The sequence below is a fragment of the Stegostoma tigrinum genome, chromosome 7 (genome assembly GCF_030684315.1).
Source record: "Stegostoma tigrinum isolate sSteTig4 chromosome 7, sSteTig4.hap1, whole genome shotgun sequence".
Taxonomy (NCBI): domain Eukaryota; kingdom Metazoa; phylum Chordata; class Chondrichthyes; order Orectolobiformes; family Stegostomatidae; genus Stegostoma; species Stegostoma tigrinum.
The window spans coordinates 30,150,615-30,176,388 of record NC_081360.1 but is presented as its reverse complement, the minus strand read 5'-3'; the positions used below and the strand labels follow the sequence as shown (position 1 = coordinate 30,176,388).

General features: G+C 43.3%; 1 protein-coding gene across 4 annotated transcripts in view; it reads left to right on the top strand.

Moving 5' to 3' along the window:
- Positions 1–25,774, top strand: part of LOC125454504 (spermatogenesis-associated serine-rich protein 2-like) — a 146,058-nt gene that overhangs the window by 45,086 nt on the left and 75,198 nt on the right. For all 4 annotated transcript variants that reach the window (XM_048535369.2, XM_048535370.2, XM_048535371.2 and 1 more), the window contains exons 2-6: positions 7,742–7,826; positions 15,976–16,084; positions 18,708–18,757; positions 18,853–19,108; positions 21,201–21,386. In XM_048535369.2, coding sequence (XP_048391326.2) covers positions 7,788–7,826; positions 15,976–16,084; positions 18,708–18,757; positions 18,853–19,108; positions 21,201–21,386 — 640 coding nt within the window. In that variant the 5' untranslated portion in view covers positions 7,742–7,787. The remainder of the gene's footprint in view (positions 1–7,741; positions 7,827–15,975; positions 16,085–18,707; positions 18,758–18,852; positions 19,109–21,200; positions 21,387–25,774) is intronic.

Here is a 25,774-nt window from a genome sequence, read left to right as displayed (position 1 = left end):
GAATTGAGCAACGCAGCTGGTAGTTAGCAAATATATTGAAGAGATTAACTACAACCCCTCTCAGAAACCCTTTGAGGATTTCAAATGCCTCTAACCCGACAATCCCTTTCACTATTATTTGCTGGAATACTTGCATAGCTAAACATTTGCCCCTGCTAGCCCAAAAAAAGCCTTGCAATGAATGACTATTAGCATCATCTACTACACTGGATGAAGGCTGTGCAGAGGCCAAAGGAGCCTTTGTTTCATCAAGTAACGAGTAGCATTGAAGTCCTGTCAAAGCCCTTTCAGGTCAGGGTGGCCATGACTTTATAATCAACTAATTGGCCTCAACAAGCTGGGTCAGATTAGATTGCTGTAGTTACAAAATCAAAGGTTAATGTACCGTCAAAAATATTGTTTACTTGTATGTATTGTTTGTTTTGAATCTGTTTGTATTATGATAAAACATTTTGAAAATTTTTTGCTTTTGATCCTTACCAGTTGATTTGAAAACTGCACGCATTTTCGTCTTGTTGTTGAATTTCTTTGTCTTATCAGTTTCCTATTGTATTCATAGAATTCAATTAGTTTTAAGGAAGAAGACAAAATATATGTATGCATCTTTTTGACATTAAGATTTCTCAAAACACTTTACAACCAATTAAGCAGATTTGGAATCATAGCATAAATGTAGGAAACACGGCATCAAATGTACACAACGAGCTCTCATCAAAAAGAGACAAACATCATCTGTTTTGGGTGTTGGATCAGCAGTTGATGTTCTTCAGCTTCCCCGCTCTGTATTTCTAAATTGTCAGATGACCTGCCTGCGTCCTTTTACTAGATAACCAGAAATTTCCTCAAAATAAACATTGACAAAGTCGCTATCTTTAGTTTCCATTTAAAAATGCTGTTTGCCAGCCACCAACCCCGTCCTTTGCCCTGGAAAATGTCTGAAGTTGAACCAGACTTTTGTAAGCGTAGTGTTGTATTTGAGTCTGAGGTCACCATCTGAACGCCAATTCGCGCTCTCACCGAGACAATCAACAACTCTCTATGACTCTAAAACCTGCTTCTAGCTTTGTAACATCATCTGAATCAAACCCACTTTGGTTCATCTGTGGCTGCAAATATCATCCATGATTTTGTTACCTCTAGAATTGATTATTCTGATGCACTCCTACTCGAGCTCCTATCTTTCGTCCTTCATAATTTTGACAATGTTCTGGCCAAATCCTAAACCCACTAAGTCTCCTTCACCTATATGTTCCTGAGCTGTCTGATCTTTGTTGGTTGTTTGTTTAGCAATGCCTTGATCTTAAAAAGTTTCATTCTCATTTGCACCTCCCTCCATGGCCTTGTCTCTCAAAGTGTCTGTAACCTACTTTAATCCCACAATCACCCAATATCTGAGATCATAGGAGCTGCAGATGCTGGAGAATCCGAGATAACAAAGTGTAGAGCTGGATAAACACAGCAGGCCAAGCAGCATCTTAGGAGCACAAAAGCTGACGTTTCGGGCCTAGACCCTTCATCAGAAATGGTGGAAGGGAAGAGGGTTCTGAAATAAATAGGGAGAGGCTGATCGAAGGTGGATAGAGGAGAAGGTAGGTGGGGAGGAGACAGACAGGTCAAAGAGGCAGGGGTGGAGCCTCCCCCCTCTCCCTATTTATTTCAGAACCCTCCCCCTTCCCCATTTCTGATGAAGGGTCTAGGCCTGAAACGCCAGTTTTTCCACTCCTAAGATGCTGCTTGGCCTGCTGTGTTCGTCCAGCCCCACACTTTGTTACCATCCAATATCTTTTGCTCTTCCAATTCCTTCAGGATCCTCACTGAAGTGTTGGAGACTTGTGATTTAAAATGAGCTATGCCTCAAGAGATGCTGTTTCATCCAGCTACTCGTATTCATCTGATGAGATGAAAAATTACTCGAGTAACTCCTGTCTGTAAAAAAAAGTATTCGAATGCAAATGGTCATTGCATCTCCATTAGTCTACTCTTAATCATCAGCAAAAGGTGAAAGTATTATGACAAGGCTATTTGTCAGCAACCCCTCTCATATGATTGGTTTAAGCTCCACTAGAAATATTTGACTCCAGACTTCAATGCAGGATTCACTGAAGTAAAGGACAAAATAGCAGAATTCTAGAGATCAGATGGGAGTGACTGCCTTTGATTTCAAGGCAGCATTTGACTGAATGTGGCATCAAGGAGCCCCTGTAGAACTGAAATCAATTTGAATTGGAAGGACTCTCTCAATGTATTGGAGTCATATTTTGCCCAAGTGAAGATATTTGGCTGTTGTAGTGCAATCATCTCAATAGCTCCTTTTAATCTCCCATTGCAAAAATTATTTGGGACAGCGTATAAGGCCTTCCCTCGATGATAAGATCAGGAGTTGACATTTTCTTGGACTATACAATGCTCAATTACATTTATTATTCCTAGGATAAAGAAAGTTGACGTTTCGGGTTGAGACCCTTCTTCATTTTCTGACGAAGTATCTCAACCCTAAACATTAACTTTCCTGCTCCTCTGATGCTGCTTGGCCACCTGAGTTCATTCAGTTTCACTCTGAATTAAGGAATTGCTTTAGTTAGTCATGAACTAAGGTTTTATTGATTTGAATGCAGTATTCCACTTTTTGAAAGCAAATCATAGCAACCTTGATGCTATTCATTTTGTCATTGAACACTACAAAAGTGGGTTTCACTATTACTCAGAGAATCCCTACAGTGCGGAAACAGGCCCCTCAGCCCAACAAGTCCGCACTGAAGCTCAGGGCATCCCACCCAGACCCATCCCCCTAGAACACACCTAATCTGCACATCCCTACGGGCAATTTAGCATGGCCAATCTACCTAACCTGCCCATCTTTGGACTGTGCGAGGAAACCGGAGCACCCGGAGGAAACCCATGCTGACACAGCGAGAATGTGCAAACTCCACACAGACAGTCACCGGAGGCTGGAATCAAAACCGGTCCCCTGGAGCTGTGAGGCATCTGTGCTAACCACTGAGCCACCATGATAAAGCTGTGTGATTTATATATATGTGTGCATTTTGTTGTAATTTTTCTGCAAGTTTCGTGTCTTGGAAATTTGAAGTTAAACAATAAAGTGTGGCACGGTGGCTCAGTGGTTAGCACTGCTGCCTCTCAGCATCAGGAACCTGCGTTCGGTTCCACCCTCAGGCGACTGTCTGTGTGGAGTTTGCACATTCTCCCCGTGTCTGTGTGGGTTTCCTCTGGGTGCTCTGGTTTTGTCCCACAGTCCAAAGGTGTGCAGGTTAGGTGAATTGGCCATGCTAAATTGCCCATAGTGTTCAGGGATGTGTAGATTAGGCGGGTTATAGGGGGATGGGTCTGGGTGGGGTGCTCTGAGGTTCAGTGCAGACTTGTTGGGCCGAAGGGCCTGTTTCCCACTGTATGGACTCTATGAATATGGGTTTGCCGGTGTGTATGGAGTGAACAATTAACTTTTAAAGGCTACAATACCTACAATTCTCAGTGGGATTCAGTAAACCAGAGATCTTACCAAACTATCCCGGTGGCTTAAGGGAGAACTTTGCCGACTGTGACTTTCATTTTGAGCCTGTGCGTTCAATAGAGAAACATATAGTCAAGTTCTGAAGTGCTGAGAAGTTTTTCGATTAAGTAACTAGTGCTCAGCAGTGCTCTTAAGAAGTTTTAAGCAATAATATTATCTTCGAATAAGATGCTATTATTAATGGCAGCTAGACAGTTGAGATACAGTTGGTAGAAAAGAAATGAAGTTATGCTTCCCAGGAAGGGTCACCAGACCTGAAACATTAAATTTAATTTCTCTTCACTGATGCTGCCAGACCCGCTGGGCTCTATGGCATCTGCACTTGTTTCGGTTTTTATTTACAATGACCCTGACATCCCCAAACATGTAACTCAGAACCCATTTAAACTTCAGGTTTCAGTAGAAAAAGATATTTGGAGTCTTATTGGTTAGCAGTGCCCAGTGAGACAGGGCTTCAACATGAAGGCCTGTAATCAGCTGAGGGGCTTAGCAGGCTAATTGGAGATCAGTCTGGTGTGTTTTCTTGTTTGTGGGGCCAGGGAGTCAGTTGAAAACGTCTGCCCGCATTCTTTGGCTACAAATTGGAAAGTCTCGGCTAGAGGTTCACAAATAATGATCTGATATAAAACAGTTGGAGGCCCGAAATGCAATCCATTGCAAGCCTAGGCTATCATATGCCTTTGGCTTTGAAACCACATGCTGTTCTTGGCACTACTACAGCATGTAATCAAGGCAAATAGCTTTCCTTGGCAGCAAAATATAGAAAAAGAAAATCATGTAGTCTTGCTTTCTGTTCCTAATTCAAAATCAATGAATAGGAAAATTGGTATGGTGTATGATTTGGCGAGTTTTGTACCTGAGGCCAAAGTGAAAATTACTATCGCTTTTGTTGAAAGAAGGGAACTTAACAGCAACACTAACAGCATTAATGGATGAAGCTACTGATGTTTTATTTGGGCCAAACTACAGTCTGGTTTTCTGAAAATGCATATTACATGTTTTCCGGATGTTACTGAAGTTGTTGGAGGTGTGGTTTAATATGGAATTTACAAGAAAAGTATTCTGCTGAGAATTTACCACACAGGATTATCCTTTTATACAGGGCTGCTAAATTTGTTATGCTAAATACATATAACTGAATGAAATATCTGAACACTTATCAAAGGAGGAACCAGAGGATAACTTAGACTCATAAGTTATTTACGTTTGGTTACAAAAATTATATTAAAACAGGCCCATTTCATGTTCATTTTGATTAAATGCTCAATGGAAGTGATGAATTTAGGAATAAGGTTCCTTTTCAATATCACTAAAATATAAAAGTGGGATGTTTTGATGGTGTGGACAGAGATTTGAAAAGTTCTTTTATTAGGATGAGGCCTGGATGAAGATTAGCAAAAAAATAATATAGAGAGAAGAAGCACAAGTAGTCTTGCTGTGTTAGAATTAGTTTTTGAGATCAATACCCAGAACTAGTGCCAATTCAGAAAAACATGTGATGTAAACTTGCAGAAATGGTATGAAAGAGATTTAGTGTGAAATTCCCAACTGAACCAATGACAGTCTTTTGTGTTAATGGATGTGCAACTGATGATACATAATTACTAGTAATAGTATTGAATTTGGATCCCATAATTCTTCATGAGTACAGTCATTCCTATTGAATGACACCTCTCAGCTCTCAAAACAGATATCAGACCGACCTATTGTGTGACCGTCACATCAATCTCAAAATATTGAAAGTCGCTTGCGCATTTTGTCCACATGTTGCCTTGAGCTATAATAATGAAGAGATTGATAATATGCAGAAAGTTCAAGCAGGCAATGAGTCAGATTGTTGGGAAGAGGATGAAACCAGAGATGAAAGAGATACCTGGTTGATGAATAATTGCTGATAAGGGACAGTAGGGGATACTACAGACATAGGAGTAATATATCAGTGGGAACCTGGTGGCCTAGTGGTCAGTTTCTTCCTCATGCATAATTAACTTAAAACGTCAGCCTGTGGCCTTCTTCCAACCTCACCTTGGCCAATGGCTTGGCTCCAGAGATGGATGTCCAGCTCCTGGATCACCACCTCTAGTAGGATGAGGCTGGCCACCTCTGGTCTTGGCCCATTCCCTGTCATTGTACCTATGCATGGAAATGAGAACATACACAATGCTGTGCTGTCATCATGTCTTCTGATGTATGGCCAATGCGCACTTTTATCAGGGCCAATGTTTCTCAATGCTGCTCGCCATTGCAGCTCTTGTAGCTCAATAACCTCCTGCTTCCACCTCCCATAACCCCCTTTGCCATGCAGAGTGGCACATTTGCATCTGTGTTTGGGCCATGCGATGAGTGTCCTCAAGCCACTTCACACCCTTCCATCTAGGTCCGTCTACAGAATGATGAAACACATACTGGTAGATCTCAGGAGATCATTCAATATTTTCCAGCGCTATAGCCAGGTTCTTTGAATGACCCAATCATTGCTGACAGCCACAGCAACTCTTTGCAGGCTGGGTTTATCTGGATGGGAGGAGTTCCCTTCTATCGCCCATTATGAATACCTGCAACTAGGACACATAGCCTGGAGGGATGGATTGTCGAACTGTGGAGCCCTCAGCAGTCAGTGTATCCATTCTGTGCTCTGCCCAGGGAGAGACAGAGTTACATTTGAGCTTTTCCCAGCCACTTGCTGTTCATAAGCGGAATGGGTCGGGAGTATTCAAATATCTTTTCCTCTATGGGTCCTGAATGATTTGCTACTAGCACAAAAAGCATCTACTTGCAAAGCCAAGCTCTCTCTAGCTGCAGATTTTCAAACAACTTAAACATATTCCTGCCAAAAAACATTGGCCTCCAAATTATTGTTTGTGGTCCAGGTGCCATCATTCTAAATGGGCAGCCATGTCCAGATTCCAGTTAACCACCTGCCCCTTGTACCCCCAGGCTTGCTTTACCAAATGGCTGTCTACAGTTGCTCACTCCTGTTAGTTGGTATGCCATCAAGCAGTGGTTATTACTAGCTACTGAGTGAAGATCAGTGGAAAGTAAAAGTTCTTCACTCACACTCACAAATCGGCTCCCTTTCTTGAGCTTATAAATTCATACTTTCCCTGTGCTCATTTAGAATGGATTTGAAACACAGTCCGTAAGAACAGCAGCTCAGCAACCAATCAATTTTCAGCTTACATCTAATGTCACTCTTTGTCTCTTTGATTAAGTGGACGGGCTTGTGACAGATTGTGTTGCTATTTCAGATTGTGTGAACTATGGCCTGAATCCAACACAGCTGTTCTTGGTAGTTAAGATTCAGCCCAATGATTTTGCCATAAACTACAATTCTATTATTTTTTGTTCTCTACAATGTAACACTTGTGGCCAGAGGAGGATACTTGAGTGATGTTTGTTATATAGTGAAAGATGGCTTGAAGGATGGATGTGATTAAGGTGAAATGGGAATGATCGTAATAAATGGCAGGGTAGATACTTGTGTGAAGCACCGAGTATGACTGATTTGGAGGATATATGCATTGATCGGACAACGAATAAATTTTTTGAGCACTGATGCTGGTTCCTTCTGAATATTTCCTGACTTTCTTTAGATGGAGAATTTGCGTTTTGACAGAATTAAATGACTGCGTTTTTGAATTAAATAATCATAATTACTGATGGACTTTGGGTGACATGGTGGCTCAGTGGTTAGTCCTGCTGCCTCACAGTGCCAGGGCCCCAGGTTTGATTCTATTCTCAGGCGGCTGTCTGCCTGTGTGGAGCTTTCATATTTTTCCCATGTCTGTGTGGGATTCCTCCTGGTGGTCTCGTTTCCTCCCATAGTCCAAAGATGTGCGGGCTAGGTGGATTGGCCTTGTTAAATTGTCAATCGTGTCCAGGGATGTGCAGGCTAGTTGGATTAGTCATGGGAAATGCAGGGTTACTGGTATAGGGTAGAGGGGTGGGTCTTGGTGGGATGTTGCTCAGTTGGTTGGCATGGACTGAATGGCCAGCTTCCACACCATAGTGATCCTATGATACAGCCCTAATAACCAGCAGCAAATGAATTTATCAGACATGGAGGGAAGTAGCAACTATGCCAGTGTTAAATAATATTTGCCTCATAGTTCAATTTTAAATGTGCTCTAATAACTGTTTCAATCTTGCAGATTGGTTATTTAAGGCACACACTTAGTTTTTATTCTTCTTTGTGCTTGGTGTGTCCGATAGGTTCGATTGGAGAGGTGCCGGATTTCAGGTCAGCACCAAGGCAACAATGTCTGTAACCAATATTCAGGAAAAGTTCAAGGAAAAGGTAAGAGTTCAGAACAAGTGCCCAGCATTATAGTTATGTGGTTTAAAGATATGAGGGAGAAAAACAGTGTGGTCGCATTTCATTCCTGTAACAGAAGGTGGTACATAAAAACATTGTATTTAGGAACAGGTTAAGGTAATTCTTCGAGTCCGCTCCAGCATTCAATGAGGTCTCGGCTGATCTGGTAGTGGCATTTCCCCCCTACCTGTCCCCACCCCATAATCTGTGATTCTCTTGTCTATCAAATGTCCACCCAACTCAGCTCTGAACAAGGTTGAGGACATCGCATCTGGCGACTTCCGGGGAAAAGAATTCCACAATCTAACAATCTTATATGAGAGAAACATTCTGTTAATCTCTGTAAAAGGGAGACCTCTTATTCTCAAACTGTGTCCCCTAGTTTCAGGATGTCCATTTAACTTTGCAGTCGACTCCATTAGCCTAATTACATTCATTCCACAAGTGACATTCTAAAGATCCAAGTGAACGGAAGAAGCAATACTTGCCATAGATAACAAGCTAAAATTATCTGTCTTTGACACTGGGGTCAGTAGAAATCTTCACTGGGAGAGGACTGTTAATCCAAAGACCCCCAGATCATGTTCTGGGGACATGGTTTCGAATCCGGCAATGAAAGATGGTGGAATTTGAATTCAATAAAAATATCTCAAATTAAGAATCTACTGATGACCATGAGTCAGTTGTCAGGAAAAACCCATCTGGTTCACTAATGCCCTTTAAGGAAGGAACTGTCATCCTTGTCTGGTCTGCACATGGCTCCAGACTCACAGCAATGTTGTTGAATTTTAACTGCACAATGGGCAATAAACGCTGCCTGGACAGCAACACCCTCTCCTTGAATGAATAAAGAAGAAAAAACTTCATTTTCTTAACTGGATATTTGCACACCTACATTTTAAAATAAATTAATTAATAGAAACCACAGGCAGAAATGCTTCCACAAGGGAAGGCATCCCATCACCGAATCCAAAAGTGGGACCTGACCTTGCATCGACAAGGAGTGGGACCTGGATGGTGTTTCACCTGTGTCAGTTGGTTAGGAGGCCACAGCTTCTACTGTTGTCTAATTGATGATGTTAGAGCCGCCCGCCTAAGTAATGGCGCCTGAGCCATAATGCAGCACTGAGCCCTGAAGCAGACACAAAGAAGGGCCCCCTCATGAACAGGAGTCGACCTGATGGCAGTCCATTCCCAATACCAACAAAATACTGGTGGAGATGTGGGGGGTCTCCATCAGTTGGCGCAGTTGGGCAGTCACTTAGCTCCTGCCACTGGGAATTCATCAACACAGCACAGAGATGTCAGAATCTGCTATCGATGTCAATTCACCAGTCTCGGAAATCGCCGGGGAGGCTCAGCAGGTCTGGTGGTATTTGTGGCAAGGGAAACAGAGTCTGATAAACCTTCTTCAAGATCACTGGACTTGAAACGGGAGCTCTGTTTTTTCTTCAAAGATGCTACCAGAGCTGCTGACTTTCCCTGGCAATTTCTGCTTTCAGTTCAGATTTCCAGCATCTAAAGTTCTTTGTTTTATTTCAGTTTTACCAGTCATTCTGTCTCCTGGCTAGTCTCAGAAATTCCAGTCCCGCATTGTTCCGTTGTGTTGGTGCTCTGTTGCCCGGGAAACAAACGTATACTTGATTCTCCAGAGTTACTTAACACCCGTCAGTTCTGTCCTGAAGTCTTGCAGACTTATCCAGTAGGGAAAAAGTACGCTTTACCCAGAATTGTTGGAACAGTTACCAATATGAAGCAAGTTAGAAACAGCTAATTGTGGTTCCTGAGCGGTCAACTTCCTCTTGTATGTGACCGGCCAGTTATTATTAGTTGGAAACAGTTGACATGGTGACTCAGTGATTAGCACTGTAGCCTCACAGCGCCAGGGACCCGGGTTTGATTCCAGCCTCGGGTGACTGTCTGTTTGGAGTTTGCACATTCTCCCTGTGTCTGTGTGGGTTTCCTCTGGGTGCCCCGGTTTCCTCCCACAGTCCAAAGATGTGCAGGCTAGGTGGATTGGCCATGCTAAATTGCCCGTAGTGTTCGGGGGTGTGTGGGTTATAGGGGGATGGGTCTGGGTGGGATGCTTCAAGGAGTGGTGTGGACTTGTTGGGCCAAAGGGTCCGTTTCCACACTGTAGGGAATCTAATCTGGCAGTATTTGGCTTTATCCACCCAATGAAGAGAGCAGCCACACTGCAAGTGGTTGGCTCCTTTCAGGCTGAGATGCAAACTGCCTGCCCTTGTTCAGTACCATTTGCAAAAGGCAATCAGCTCTAAGGGTCAGTGAGTGCTGGCCAGTCAGTACCCAGCACTCCGGTTTAGAACAGTAGAGGCAGGGTCACTGACAGTGGCCAAAACAGCTGGCAGTCATCGAGATTCCAAGATCCAGCACTCATAGAACATAGAACAGTACAGCACAGAACAGGCCCTTCAGCCCACGACGTTGTGCCGACCATTGATCCTCATGTATGCGCCCTCAAATTTCTGTGACCATATGCATGTCCAGCAGTCTCTTAAATGTCCCCAATGACCTTGCTTCCACAACTGCTGCTGGCAACGCATTCCATGCTCTCACAACTCTCTGTGTAAAGAACCCACCTCTGACATCCCTTCTATACTTTCCTCCAACCAGCTTAAAACTATGACTCCTCGTGTTAGCCTTTTCTGCCCTGGGAAATAGTCTCTGGCTATCAACTCTATCTATGCCTCTCATTATCTTGTATACCTCAATTAGGTCCCCTCTCCTCCTCCTTTTCTCCAATGAAAAGAGTCCGAGCTCAGTCAAACTCTCTTCATAAGATAAGCCCTCCAGTCCAGGCAGCATCCTGGTAAACCTCCTCTGAACCGTCTCCAAAGCATCCACATCTTTCCTATAATAGGGCGACCAGAACTGGGCACAGTATTCCAAGTGCGGTCTAACCAAAGTTTTATAGAGCTGCAACAAGATCTCACGACTCTTAAACTCAATCCCCCTGTTAATGAAAGCCAAAACACCATATGCTTTCTTAACAACCCTGTCCATTTGGGTGGCCATTTTAAGGGATCTATGTATCTGCACACCAAGATCCCTTTGTTCCTCCACACTGCCAAGAATCCTATCCTTAATCCTGTACTCAGCTTTCAAATTCGACCTTCCAAAATGCATCACCTCACATTTATCCAGGTTGAACTCCATCTGCCACCTCTCAGCCCATCTCTGCATCCTGTCAATGTCCCTGCAGCCTACAACACCCCCAACCTTCGTGTCGTTTGCAAACTTGCTGACCCATCCTTCAATCCCCTCATCCAAGCCATTAATAAAAATTACAAACAGTAGAGGCCCAAGGACAGAGCCCTGTGGAACACCACTCACCACTGACTTCCAGGCAAAATATTTTCCTTCTACCAGGTAAAGGAGTAAATCTCTGTGGCTGGCACCATCATTGCCTTGCCAGCAGTGGTCAGTGTGTGAAACCAGTGTAAAAGATGAACGATTCTAAAATGTTTTACTGTGAAGCCTGGCATTTCTCTCTGTTCTTCCCGCATCTCTGCTTGTAAACGCAAAGAGACTTGGGAGTTCTATTCCAAGAATCGCTCAAGGTAAACTTGCAGGTTGAGTCAGTAGTCAGGAAGGCAAATGCAATGTTGGCATTTATTTTGAGAGGACTTGAATATGAAAGCAGGGATGTACTCCTGAGGCTTTATAAAGCTCTGGTCAGGCCACATTTGGAGTATTGTGTGCAGTTTTGGGCCCCATATCTCAGGAAGGATGCCCTGGCCCTGGAGCGGGTTCAGAGGAGGTTTACGAGAATGGTCCCAGGATTGGAAAGCTTAACATATGAGGAACTTTTGAGGGCTCTGGGTCTAAACTTGATGGAGTTTAGAAGAATGAGGGGGTATCTAATTGAAGCTTATAGAATACTGAATGGCCTGGACAGGGTGAATGTTGGCAAGATGTTTCCATTGGCAGGAGAGACTAGGACCCGAGGCACAGCCTCAGAGTAAAGAGAAGGCCTTTTAGAATGGTGATAAGGAGAAACTTTTTCAGCCGAAGCATGGTGAACCGATGGAATTCACTGCCACAGAAGGTTTGTAGAGGTCAGGTCATTAAGTACATTTAAGAGTGAGATAGATAGGTTCTTGATTATCAAGGGGATCAAGGGTTATGGGGAGAAAGTGGGAGAATGGGGTTGAAGAACTTATCTGCCATTATTGAATAGTGCAGAAGACTCGATGGGCCGAAAGGACTAATTTCTACTCCAATGTCTTATGGTTTTATGCTTCCCTCTGCTTCGGCCCATCCATCACCTTCCTGGACCTCTCAGTCTCCATCTCAGGCAACCAGCTTGTAACTGATGTCCATTTCAAGCCCACCGACTCCCACAACTACCTAGAATACACCTCCTCCCACCCACCCTCCTGCAAAAATTCCATCCCCTATTCCCAATTCCTCCGCCTCCGCCACATCTGCTCCCAGGATGAGGCATTCTACTCCAGCACATCCCAGATGTCCAACTTCTTCAAGGACCGCAACATCCCCCCACAATGGTCGAGAACGCCCTTGACCGCGTCTCCCGCATTTCCCGCAACACATCCCTCACACCCCGCCCCCGCCTCAACCGCCCCAAGAGGACCCCCTCATTCTCACACACCACCCCACCAACCTCCGGATACAACGCATCATCCTCCGACACTTCCGCCATCTACAATCCGACCCCACCACCCAAGATAATTTTCCATCCCCACCCTTGCCTGCTTTCTGGAGAGACCACTCTCTCCATGACTCCCTTGTTCGCTCCACACTGCCCTCCAACCCCACTACCCCCGGCACCTTCCCCTGCAACCGCAGGAAGTGCTACACTTGCCCCCACACGTCCTCCCTCACCCCTATCCCAGGCCCCAAGATGACTTTCCATATTAAGCAGAGGTTCACCTGCACATCTGCCAATGTGGTATACTACATCCACTGTACCCGGTGTGGCTTCCTCTACATTGGGGAAGCCAAGCGGAGGCTTGGGGACCACTTTGCAGAACACCTCCGCTCGGTTCGCAACAAACAACTGCACCTCCCAGTCGCGAGCCATTTCAACTCCCCCTCCCATTCTTTAGATGACATGTCCATCATGGGCCTCCTGCACTGCCACAATGATGCCACCCGAAGGTTGCAGGAACAGCAACTCATATTCCGCTTGGGAACCCTGCAGCCCAATGGTATCAATGTGGACTTCACCAGCTTCAAAATCTCCCCTTCCCCCAGCGCATCCCAAAACCAGTCCAGCCTGTCTCTGTCTCCCTAACCTGTTCTTCCTCTCACCCATTCCTTCCTCCCACCTCAAGCCGCACCTCCATTTCCTACCTACCACCTCATCCCACCTCCTTGACCTGTCCATCTTCCCTGGACTGACCTATCCCCTCCCTACCTCCTCACCTATACTCTCCTCTCCACCTATCTTCTTTTCTCTGCATCTTCAGTCCGCCTCCCCCTCTCCCAATTTATTCCAGTTCCCTCACCCCATCCCCCTCTCTGATGAAGGTTCTAGGCCCGAAATGTCAGCTTTTGTGCTCCTGAGATGCTGCTTGGCCTGCTGTGTTCATCCAGCTCCACACTTTGTTGTCTTGGATTCTCCAGCATCTGCAATTCCCATTATCACTGAAGCAATTGATTGCAGTTGGTATTGTTGGATAGAAATATGTGTAGATTTGATTCTGATTTGGATTTCCCAGTTCTCTTTGTTTCCAGGTATTAGCAGCTGTTTTAGTTAGAGGCAACATGTATACCACTGCAGTGTTTTACTAGTCTCTACTGATTTTTCCTTCAGGAATTTAACTGGCTTACAGTTTTTTGCCTTATGCCTCTATTCCCACTTGAATAAAGGTTTCACATTTACTATTTTCTGATTCGCTGGGACCCAGCAGAATCTAATGCATTTAGGGAGATTATAAACTATGCCTCTACTGTCTGTGCTGTCTCTTCTTTTAAATCCCTGGGCTGCAGATCATCTGATTCCAGCAACTTGTCAACAGTTTTCTTAGATCGTTTCCCTGGTGACGGTGATTATTTTTCGTTCATTTGCCCTCCTACTTCTTCATTTTAAGTTAGCTTTTGGAAGGCTTTAATATCATCTACCCTGAAAACGGTCACAAAATATTTGTTCAAAGATCGCCCATCAATTCCCCAGACGTGCTGTTTACAGGATCAACACTAGCTTTTGTTAGCGTTTTCCTTGTCAAATATTTGCAGAAACTCTTTCTCTCTGCATTTATATTAACTGGTAGCTTTTGCTCATATTCTTGTTTCTTCCTTTATTTAATCCAAAAAAGCATTTTCTTTTGAGATAGCAAGAATTACAGATTCTGGAGTCAGAGATAACACAGTGTCATGCTGGAGGAACACAGCAGGCCAGGCAGTGTCAGGAAAACAGGAAAGCTGACAATTTGGGGTTGGGATTCTTCTTCAGAAATGGGGGAGGGGGAAGGGAGCTCAAATAAATAGAGAGCGGACGGCTGGGGCTGGGGAACGTAGGTGCGATGGTGATGGGTGAGTGCAGGTAGGGAGTAGTGGGGATTGGTCAATGAGATGGGAGGAGTGGATAGGTGGAAGAGAAGATGGACAGGTTGCATCAGGTCAAGGAGGTGAGGATGAGAGGGGGGGAATGGTCATAGGATGAGGCCGGGGGTGGGGAGATTTTGAAACTGGTAAAGTCCACATTGAGACCATTCCCAAGGTGGAGTGTGAGGTGTTGCTCCTTCAGCAGGTGGTGTCATTGTGACACTGGAGGAGGCCCAGGATGGACATGACGCCCAGGGTGTGGGAGGGGGAGTTAAAATAGTTTGCAACCAGAAGATGTTGTCGTTTGTCGAATGCAGAGCACAGATGCTCCACAAAACTGCCTCCAAGTCTCCGATTGGTCTCACCGATGTTGAGGAGGGCACATCTTTTCCTTTTGTTGTTTCATAAAGTCTGCCTAATCTTCTGATTTAACAATAATCTGAGCTCTATAGGTCCCTTTAACTCTTGCATTCTACAGGTAACTGTAGTATAAGCGTACCACTTTATTACATGACTGCTCATAATGGATTCTGTTGCCACCATCTTCTATATATGTGTTGGAAACTACAGGATCTAATGTGAAACCACTACCTGACCTGGCCAGATGAACCTCTTGTAATTCACAAAAATATGTTTTCTTGCACTGGCATCTATTTATAGGTTACCGTGAAATGATAGATATTTTAATAAAAACGTTGAGGACCAGATCAAAGCTCATACTCCTTCCATATCCAAAGCAGTTCTGCCCAACAGTCCATTTGACGCCACCATTGTCAGCACGTCTGCTTGTATTTCCCCCTCGCCCTAAGCTTTCTTTCCCATTAATAACATTATACATTTGTCAATTGAATTATATCTACTGTTACCCCATCTTCCCTCAAGTCTCTAGTTTCATAAATTCAGATGATGCTATAATGTGGTGACTGTAGAATTTTCACTACTCATTTGAGTACACGTGATGATAAAGCTAATTTAAGTGCATTTCCTTTGAACGTGAAACCCTGGTAGTTTGCTGGGAGGAAAGTAGTTGATTTTGATTCTTTTTCTGACTATCTGACATGTATAGGTCTCTTTTGGTTTTCAAGTTTCCCTTATGGAGTATTCCCACCTTTCATCCTCAAAATAGAGGGGACCCGCATTTCGCGGGTAAAATGAAGGATTCTACGTTTTTTTTCACAGCTTCACAGTCTAAATCCTGCTCTGTGTGGCTTAAATAACAATTCCCACTTTAATCACAGATTTACTGATACCACCTTTCTGGCCAGGCTGTGTAGAGGCTGTTTCCCTCTGCCCAATATTATCGCTTTACTTACTGGCTTTGTGATGTGTGTCCTGCTCTGTCAGTTTGGATTAATGTTTCTTTCATGGCCTGGAGTTGTCTACATCTTAATTCCTTTTCCCTTTTGTATTTTCCTTTTTTTTGTGATGTTATATTCTCTCTCTTCTACCAAGAATGGAAGCTAGATCAGGAACTGATCAAATGGATTTCAACGTGTCAGCATCTCTGACGAGGGGATGAAAAAGAACAATAAAAACCAGACGTGAGCATTATAAAGGAAGAGTAACATCAATTTAATAACGATTCTGTTCCATATTTCAGATCACTGCTGTTCGAACTGTGGTTCCAAACAGAAGTAACAATGAAATTATCCTGGTGCTACAGCACTTTGACAACAATGTGAACAAGGCTGTGCAAGCTTTCATGGATGGTAATAGGATGGCCCTTGTTGCCATTGTGAATAAGTTTGATGATTTCCTGAAACATTTAGTTCCATGTCTCACCATAAAACCTGACCTAAAATATGTTGCATGTCGATCTGCCCCACTACTTCATTCATGGAAGGAGTTACGAATATAAGGTTTAACCAAATCAGCCCAGTTAGAATATGTTGCAATTATTTCAAGCCATCTTTTCTCTGATATCAAAGGGAATGAAATTCTGCTTATCAATAGGCAAGTCAGAAATATCAATCTTTCTCTGTTGTTAATCGCCTACTAATGAAATTGATTATCAAAAATCAATACCACGCCATTAATTACAGAGAGAAAAAAACATTGGATGTACTTCAGGACTACACAGTTCTCGTTAACAGGGGTGATTAAAAGGGGAAAGAGTTTATATCATAGAATTAATGTCAGCATGGCCCTAACAATCTACAAGGGGTTGGTACTCTTAAGTCTGTGAATGATGCAAAGATTTACGTTTCCATTAGTACTCTTGATTTCAACCCTTGCTCCATGTTTTCATGATACCTGTCCAACGGACTCTGAATGAGTCATAATTTATTTACAGCTCAGTTAGCAGCGTTGACGTTATTCCATTTGACTCTCTGAATAGAACCTTGTGCTTTCTTCAGACCTCTTCCTCAATGTCGCTGAAGTTCAACCTGACAGTGTACAACCTTGGTGTCTAGTGACCCTGATTCCATAGTCACCAGTGAACTATAATTCTTTTTCTTCCTGTGTTTCGTGCTCTTGCACCATGATTTTATCCCGTTGAACACTCCATTAAGTCTAAAGTATGCAATCCTGAATGTATAGCATCAGATCTAGTGATTAAATAAAACAGCATTAGGCTGACCTGCTGTTGTTTGTTGGAGCTGTTCATGATTCCTAGAGTATCCTGGAATGTAAAGATTTACCCTGGTGTCTTTTCTGTATTGCAAACTATCTTCTTAAACTTCTCTCCCAAAGTTTTTCCGCTCTTACTTCCATCTATTAGTGCACCAAGCTCAAGTCTTTTTCACGTTTAAGACTAATACCACCTGATGAGTTGTATTTGTTACGTCATTCCTTTTTCCTGGCCCATTAGGCTAAACTCGATCTGAAACTTCCACCTCAGTGATGAACCCGAGAGTAGTTTCTCTCTTGTTTCTCACATTATGTCCAAGTTCATTTCTTTCCTTGCGACCCAGGTGCTGTTCTCTTGATCCTATTCTCACTGAACTGCTAACCAATCAGCTTCCTTTTGTGAGCCATATGTTAACCTGATGTTAACAGTTATCCCTCTTCAGGGACTGCACCTATCTCCTTTAAATCTACTATCATCATCTCTCTCGAGACAAAAATCAACCTTTGACTTCATTGTCCTTGTAACTACTGCTGCACCTCCAGTCTCCCTTTTCTCACCAGTATCTTTGAACATGTCATCATCCAAATCCATTGCTATTTTCCCCAGAACCTTATGTTTGAATTCTTCCAATTGAGTTTCTGCCCAGTCACAGTAGAGAAACAGTTCCTATCAGTCACAGCTGCTATCCTTCATGACTGGGAGAAAGAAGAGTTTTCTCCTCCTCAACCTGTCTCCATCCTTTGGTACAGTTGACCTAACCATCCTCCTCCAATGCCTCCCACTTTTATCCCACTGTGTGAGATCTATTCAAGGACTGACAATCACATGCATTTCTTCCTGTCCCTAACCATTAGCTCTGGTATCTCTCAAGGCCCAATCCCTGGTTCCCTCCTCTCTCTCATCTATGTTCTTGGTAACATCATTTGAAAACACATCAGCTTTCACAAGTACCCTGATGACACCAGGTCTATTTCACCAGCTCTTCTCTCAGCTACTGCGCTGCCCCCAAATGATCAGATTGTTTACCGACATCTGGTATTGGACGAGCTGAAATTTCCTCTGATTCAATGTTGGGATTACTGAAGCCGTTTTCATGATTCCCCACAACACTCCTTTCCATCCTCACTGAATCTAAACCAATCCTTGACAGTAGCCTGAGGGTGAACCAAGCTGTCGGCTTACCTGCTGTTGCTTGGTTCTGAGATGACCTTCATGCCTTGTGTTGCCTGTAGACTTGACTATTCCAACATGTTCCTCGCTGCATTCTCAACTCCTGGCACTTGAGGTCACACAAAGCCCTACTACCAATATTCTAATGTACATTCATTCACCCATGATCTCTAGTATTCACTAAGCTACACAGGTATCCAGTAAAGCAATGGTGTGACTTCACACTTTGCTAACTCTCTGACCTCCCCTTGTACCATATCTGTATTAATTTAATTTTTGTAGCTCAGTTGCTCTTCCACCACTAATAGTTAGCCAGAAATGCAGTAGTATAGAGACTCCATTCAGATATATAAGCAGGATTTTCACTGCAGCTCAACACAGTTATAACAGTGGAGTGGGAATAGTTTCATGAAAATTCTGTGTCAGTCATTAGAATGAATACTGTTGAATAAATAAGGACTATAATACTGTAAAGGCAATGCTTTTTCCCCTTCATTTTATTCAATCCTACTTCCCCTACATTTCAACTAATTTTAGCTTGTTTCTACAGGAAATACAATTGTTGATGTTTCCTCCCTGTTTTTTGACAGGTAGTGCAGTGGAGATTTTGAAAGAATGGAATGTGCCAGGAAAAAGGAAGGTAAGACTGAGAAGCACGGAAGCGTGTGCTAAATTGTATTTTTCTTTTGGTTGACAATATGAATAATCTAACAATCTGAATAATCTAACACCTAGCACAATAAGAAACGGAAAAGAAAACCAAAACAGCCAAGTGGCCAGGTGAAAGAAGAGAGGGCGAGGCCTGGTGGACTGGAAGAGAATGTAGATCTCCCACTGTCCAAAGCTGGGCTGAATGGCTACCATGCCAATGGCTCAGCCAACGATGATTCCTCAGTGGATTCCCTTAGTGAAAGGATGGAGATTTTTCCCAATGATGAGAAGGCAGTAGCAAGCCTGAAGTTGCATCAGCTGCAGGCACCTGATAAAACAGGTAAGGACGTGCAGCATTGTTCTGTTTGTTCAAGTCGTCAAGACAATACAAGACAAGAATAGTAGAAATTTGGACAGCATCTGATAACAAGATTTGTAACAGTTTAAGCACAATGTTAAAAAAGAAAACACCTGGGCTGCTGAGAATGTGCAGTCTGTTCAATAAGCCAATAGCATACTCTACCATTGTAGTCATGTTTATGATTCAATCAGTATGTAGTGCATGTTGGATTAGCTGAACATGGTGCAATATCATCATGGCAAATTTGGACCAAAATCTCCAACAAAGAGGTTAAGTAATGTATGTATTCTTTCACACTGTTCTGTACAGGAAACCAAGGGAGCAGATTGGTTTAGGTCAGTAGCGTAAAATGAGTGAATATGAATTGGTAGTTAGTTTTGCAGCCTGCCAGATTTTCACTCTCACTGAAGCCAATTCAAAATTCAAGTGGCTAATGTTTGACATAGCCTGCTATTGTAATGTGCTTTACCTATATTTGACACTATAGTCCAAAACTAATTTCATTCCTTGTCGTACTGACCTGTGTAATCCTGTAAATCTCATTTGTCGTAAATTCAACAACCCCTTCGCTCCAATTGTAAACGAGACCATGCCTGTCCAATGTATTTTGCACAACTATACACCAAAAATGTGGAACACGGGTTCCCATGGGATAGACAGCTGGAGATTTGGTAAACTAGACCACTTCCCTAGCCTCTGTTATGACTGTACATGAATGAGTTTCTGTAAACAAAGAATAAAATTCTGCTTTTACCTTGGACATGTATAACACTGCTGTCATGGGTTTGATTTTCCAAAGGCTGCAGGGTGATAATTTTACAATCCTGGTCCTGGAGGTCCCTGAATTTGGTTGTCTTTGGGACAATTAGGGATTTTCAAAGGTCCAGCCAAGTGTGACAGGTGAGTGTAGGAAAAGAGCAGGAAACCTGCAGGCCGCCAATTAACAGCCACTTAAACTCTTTAAGAAGCTTTGGGGCTTACCTAGTGCAGAATGGAAATGTTAATCTTAGGGTTGGTGATCACAAACAATTTTGTGCACATTAGCACGTGTCCCATGGTCACCATTACTGAAATTCACTTACAATTCCGGATTTAATATTCAAATTCAAATTCCATTAGCTGGTGGAGTTTCAGGCCCATGTCCTCAAGCACATTAGCCTGAGCCTCTTAATTAGTAGTACATTTTCACTACATAATTGTAATAGGAGGGTGTTAGGGTCTGGAAGCGTTCAAGCTGAGAAGTGTATTCAGCATCCACCCAAGATGATGATGTTAAAGGATGTGGTCGGGGGAGCAGCTTTGTATGTCAAAAGAGTGAGACCTAACATTAAACTCTCCCTCATAGTCTCAGCAACACTGCCTATCATACCAACTAAACTGTCTTCATGCTGGAATCGGTTTCTTGTTGTTGTAGTACTTAAGCCCAATGGGAGCGCTGGGCCTACATTTTATCTGTGTGCTGCCTCTTTGCTGTTCCATGGTTACCAAGGCCTGTAAGGTGTCTCCTGTTCTCTTGGATAAGGCAGCATCATCTGCATTTGCAAGAGGACAGTTCCAGCCTCCTCCAAGTCCCCGACACCTTTAATCCGGTTCTGAACTCGTTTCCCACACTAATTTGGACATATATTTAAAAGCAGTGTGGTGAGAGCAATGTGACTGCATTTGGGACCCAGAATACATCTTGCTTTGAAAATATGTCCTTGCGTCGGCAAATGTCTGAGTGTGTGACATATACAGATAATAGGCTTAGGAATCTTTTCTCAATCTCCAACATGAGGTAAACTGGTCCAACACCAACTTCAAATGAATATTTCTGTCACTGTAAAAAATAAAGCAAAAAATGGTAAAATTAAACTTTTCCATCATAAGTAGTCAGTTAACAACAGATTTCAACCATTGAAGGTATTTTGTTGAATTTATTACAAACTAAACTAGATTTTTATGGTAATAAATAGCTTAGTGTGTGGTCGTGGTTGTTGTAACCTATGATGCATACTCAAACATATTATATATAGTCTGCCTCTATTTAGGTAACCAGCACTAAACTTGTTAACTTTCAACCATTTTCTAGTTGGCCTGAGTCCTGAAGAGGAAAAGCTGCCTTTAGAGCCAACAGAACAGCTTCTTCATGATGCTAAATGTCTGCCCAACAGATCAACTACAACCAAGTCAAAACCAAAAGCTTTGCCTGGCTCCCACTCCATGGCTCCGCAGTCTCCAACAACACCTGGAGACCTGGTATCAAACAAGAAGAGAGGTAAAGGAGCAAATTCTTGCAAATGTGGAGTAGTTACCTGTAGCCAGCATGGATTTGTTAAAGGGCAAGTGTTTCACATCTTCCATTGTTCGGATTTGTGATACACAACACCTACGTTGCTGCTGTGTCAGAACCCTGTGGAAGCTCTGACAGGGGCACAGCTGCTGTAAATATCTGGGAAACTTAAACTTCCAATGAGCTGAGATAACAAAGTGTGGAGCTGGATGAACACAGCAGGCCAAGCAGCATCTCAGGAGCACAAAAGCTGACGTTTCGGGCCTAGACCCTTCATCAGAGATGATGTAGAGTCGAGGCCCAACACGTCAGCTCTCTGATGAAGGGTCTAGGCCCAAAACGTCAGCTTTTGTGCTCCTGAGATGCTGCTTGGCCTGCTGTGTTCATCCAGCTTCACACTTTGTTATCTCGGATTCTCCAGCATCTGCAGTTCCCATTATCTCTGATTCCAATGAGCTGATCTGTGTTATCCCAGCCACACTGTGAATATCTCTTGAACTGATTGATCTGAGTGCCAGAGGCATGGGTTCGATACGTATCACTGGGAATTTACCCTAGAATCATTTAAAATGTTTAATTTCTGGTGTAACTCAGTGATTAACAGCGTAACTCAACCCACCACATCTCTCTCCATCTCCCTGATCCAAAGATCCCACTCTCCAAACTGGACCAGACATTGCCTAACTTGACTACACAATCCCTGAATCAGATATTGAGCCCCTGGCCTGATGTTGATGTGATGAACATGATATCATTCCAAAAGCTATTTGATAAAGTGCCACATATTAAGTTTGCCTTCTAAGAGGAAATCCATAGAATAAAGGGACAACAGCAGCATGAATACAAAATTGACTGAGCTGGAGGAAATAGAGGCCTAGATGTTGCTAATTGGGCAGTTAACCTGGTATGGGCACAAAGCATGTGCACCAGCACACATAGATGGCTTGGGGGCTTTCGTCTCCATTCACCAGAGGCAGGCAATTAATTGGGCCTTTGGTTAGCTCGCAAATCTGAGCAGGAGATGCACATTCACTGGGTTTGGAACTAATACTTTTGAAATGCATAGTTCCAGTGTGTTCTAATCCAGTTGCTACAGCATTTCCCCTTCTGTTATCTTGCATTTGAAGTGATACAGGGCCATTCAGTAATATGCATCTGATATAGCACTTGTTTAGATGTTCCAGCATATCCAATGTGACATCTGTCCAGAGTAGCCTGACCTTAGTTCAAATATTCAATATTGTTGAGAATATATTTTGAAAGTTTACTCTAATTAATCTATATTGTATACACTCATGGCCGAAATCTATCTGCATCACAAACATCTACCTGCATTTATAATATTTTGTACTTTTTTGGAATATGGGCATGCTGGCAAGGCCAATATTTAATGCTTGTCCTTAATTGACCATGAGAAGGTGATGGTGTAGGAGCTAACACTTTGTATTGGTGAAAGTATACTCCCAGTAATGTTAGGAAGGGATTTCCATGAATTTGATCTGGTTATAATGGGGGAAACAGTGATATAGTTGGCTAAGATGGCGAAGTTTGCATAAATCTCTCTTTCTTATTGGCAAGATGGGACAAGAGCGGTCTTGTAGGGATCTGTGATGGGGCCTCAATGTGTTTATGATTAATATGGATGGCATGGCTGAGGAGAGTGAAGGAATGGTAGACAATACAAAGATTGATAGAAAGGAATGTTTCAAAAGAGAACACAGCAAGTTTGCAGACCAATATAGGGAGGCTAATGGGCAATAGTCTGGCAGATGGAGTATAACATGAAAATGTGAAATAGTTTATCTTGGCAGGAATGTATTACTTAAATAGAAAACGACTGAAAAATTCTGAGGTGTTGAAGGATTTAAGTGTTCTTTTAAGAGGGAGATTGAAATTTGAAACACAAACAGATCAGCAATGATCTTATTGAATGGCAGAGCAGACTTGAGCAGCCAAATGCTCTCCTTCTGATCCTAAATCAAATGTTCCAATATTTGTCTGTGGGAGGAGAGCTTGGAGGATGACATACAGGTAGTGGTGATCCCATACCTCTACTGCTCTTGCCCTTCTTGATGGTAGACTTTGCACATTTAGAAAGTGCTTTTGAAGGACCCTTTGTAACTTGCTGCAATGTATCTTTTACAATATACACACTGCTTCCACTGTGCATTGACGCTGGAGGAAAGGGGGGAGGAATTTTGAAGTTAGGAGATGGGATGCCAATAAGAAGGCTGCTTTGATCTTGATGATGAGCTTCTTCAGTGTCATTGGAGCTGTATTCATCCGAGCTTGCAGAGAACATTCCATTACATTCCTAGTCTGTGCCTGATAGATGGCAAAAATACTTTAGGGAATCAGGAGCCACATAGTTCCCAGACTTTGACCAGTTGTATCCATGTTCTTTATATGGACAATCAAGTTCAGTTAGTGATCAACAGTAACACCCAGGGTGTTGATTGTGGAGGATTCAGTGATGGTAGTTATATTGGATGTCACGAGGAATTGGAGGTGGATGTTTTCTGGCACCTGAGTAATGGTCCCTCTAAGTATTTTTTTTCTGCTACTTGGACCTCCACGTTCTGTATTTGGCAGCAGTTTCCGAAAGCAGAAGCCAATGCTGGGAATGGCATTGGCATATCAATTGGCATGTGCAAAACCTCTGCTTGCTTGTTGGGATCATTGCTTTTGAGTGGTGTGAATATTATTTGCCCCTTGTCAACCTGAGCCTGAATGTTGTCCAGGCCTTGCTCAGTATAAATGTGATCTATTTCAGCATCTGAGGAATTACCAACAACACAGAACATTACACAATCTTCGGTGAGCATCCCCACTTCAACCACAAGCATCTCCCTTTGTGGGAGATATAATTCAAACCACTGGAGAGTATTTACTGTATTCGCATTGGCTCCAGTTTTGACTGTAATCATTGCTGCATACTTGATTGAATCCTGTCTAGGTTTAAAGGGTGGTGTCTCTCACCTCATCTCCAAAGTTCAGCTTGCCCATACATGTTTGGATCAAGACTATAATATGGTCAGAGGCAAAGTGGCCCTTGAAGAGTCCAAACTGAATATTAGCGATCAGTTTATTCCTGAACATGATATAACTGTTGATGAACTTTCCATCATTTTGCTAATGATTAGAATGACGGGGCAGCAATTGCCTGAATTGGATTTGCTCGCCTTTTTTGTGGACGTTACATACCTGGCAATTCCTTATAATGTCAGATAAATGCCACCTTTGTGACTGTATTGGAAATATTTTGTTAAGAGTGCTGCTAATTCTGGAGCCCAAATCTTCGATAGCCTTTGCCACTATTTAGAACCTTTCGCTGTTTCTTGATGTCATGTGGTGTGCATCATATTGGCATAAAACTGACATCTGTGATGTCGGGGTCCTTAGGAGGAGGCTATGACAGATCATCCATCTGACACTTCTGGTTGAAAATGGTTGCAAATGCTTCACCTTTGTCTTTTGCACTATTATGCTAGGCTTCCCAATGATTGAGATTGGGATATTATATGTGAACACTCCTCTGCCTGTTAGCTGTTTTGTTGTCTGTCGCCATTTGCGGTGGGATGTGACACAACTGCAGAGCTTTGATCTGATCAGTTGGTGTGGGATCGCTTAGCTGTGCCTGTTGAATGCTGCGTTCTCCGTTTGGCATGTAAGTCGTCTTGGGTTGGAGCTTCACCAGGCTGACAACTTTTACAGATGTTCACCTGCACATCTGCTAATGTGGTATACCACATCGACTGTTCCAGATGTGGCCTCCTTGACATTGGGGAATCTAAGCAGAGGCTTGGGGGCCGCTTTGCAGAACACCTCCGCTCGGTTCACTATAAACAACTGCACCTCCCAGTCGCGAACCATTTCAACTCCCCCTCCCACTCCTCAGATGACATGTCTATCCTGGACCTCCTGCAGTGCCACAATGATGGTTGCAGGAACAACAATTCATATTCTGCTTGGGAGCCCTGCAGCCCAATGGTATCAGTGCAGACTTCACCAGCTTCAAAATCTCCCCTTCCCCTACTGCATCCCAAAACCAGCCCAGCTTGTCCCCTCCCCCCACTGCATCCCAAAACCAGCCCAGCTTGTCCCTGCCTCCATAACCTGTCCTTCCTCCCACCCCGATCTCCTACCTACTAGCCTCATCCTGCCCCCTTGACCTGTCCGTCCTCCCTGGACTGACCTATCCCCTCTCTAACTCCCCACCTACACTCACCTTTACTGGCTCCATCCCCGCCTCTTTGACCTGTCTGTCTCCTATCCGCCTATCTTCTCCTCTATCCATCTTCTATCCACCTCCTCCTCACTCCCTATTTATTTCAGAGTCCCCTTTCCCTCCCCCATTTCTGAAGAAGGGCCTA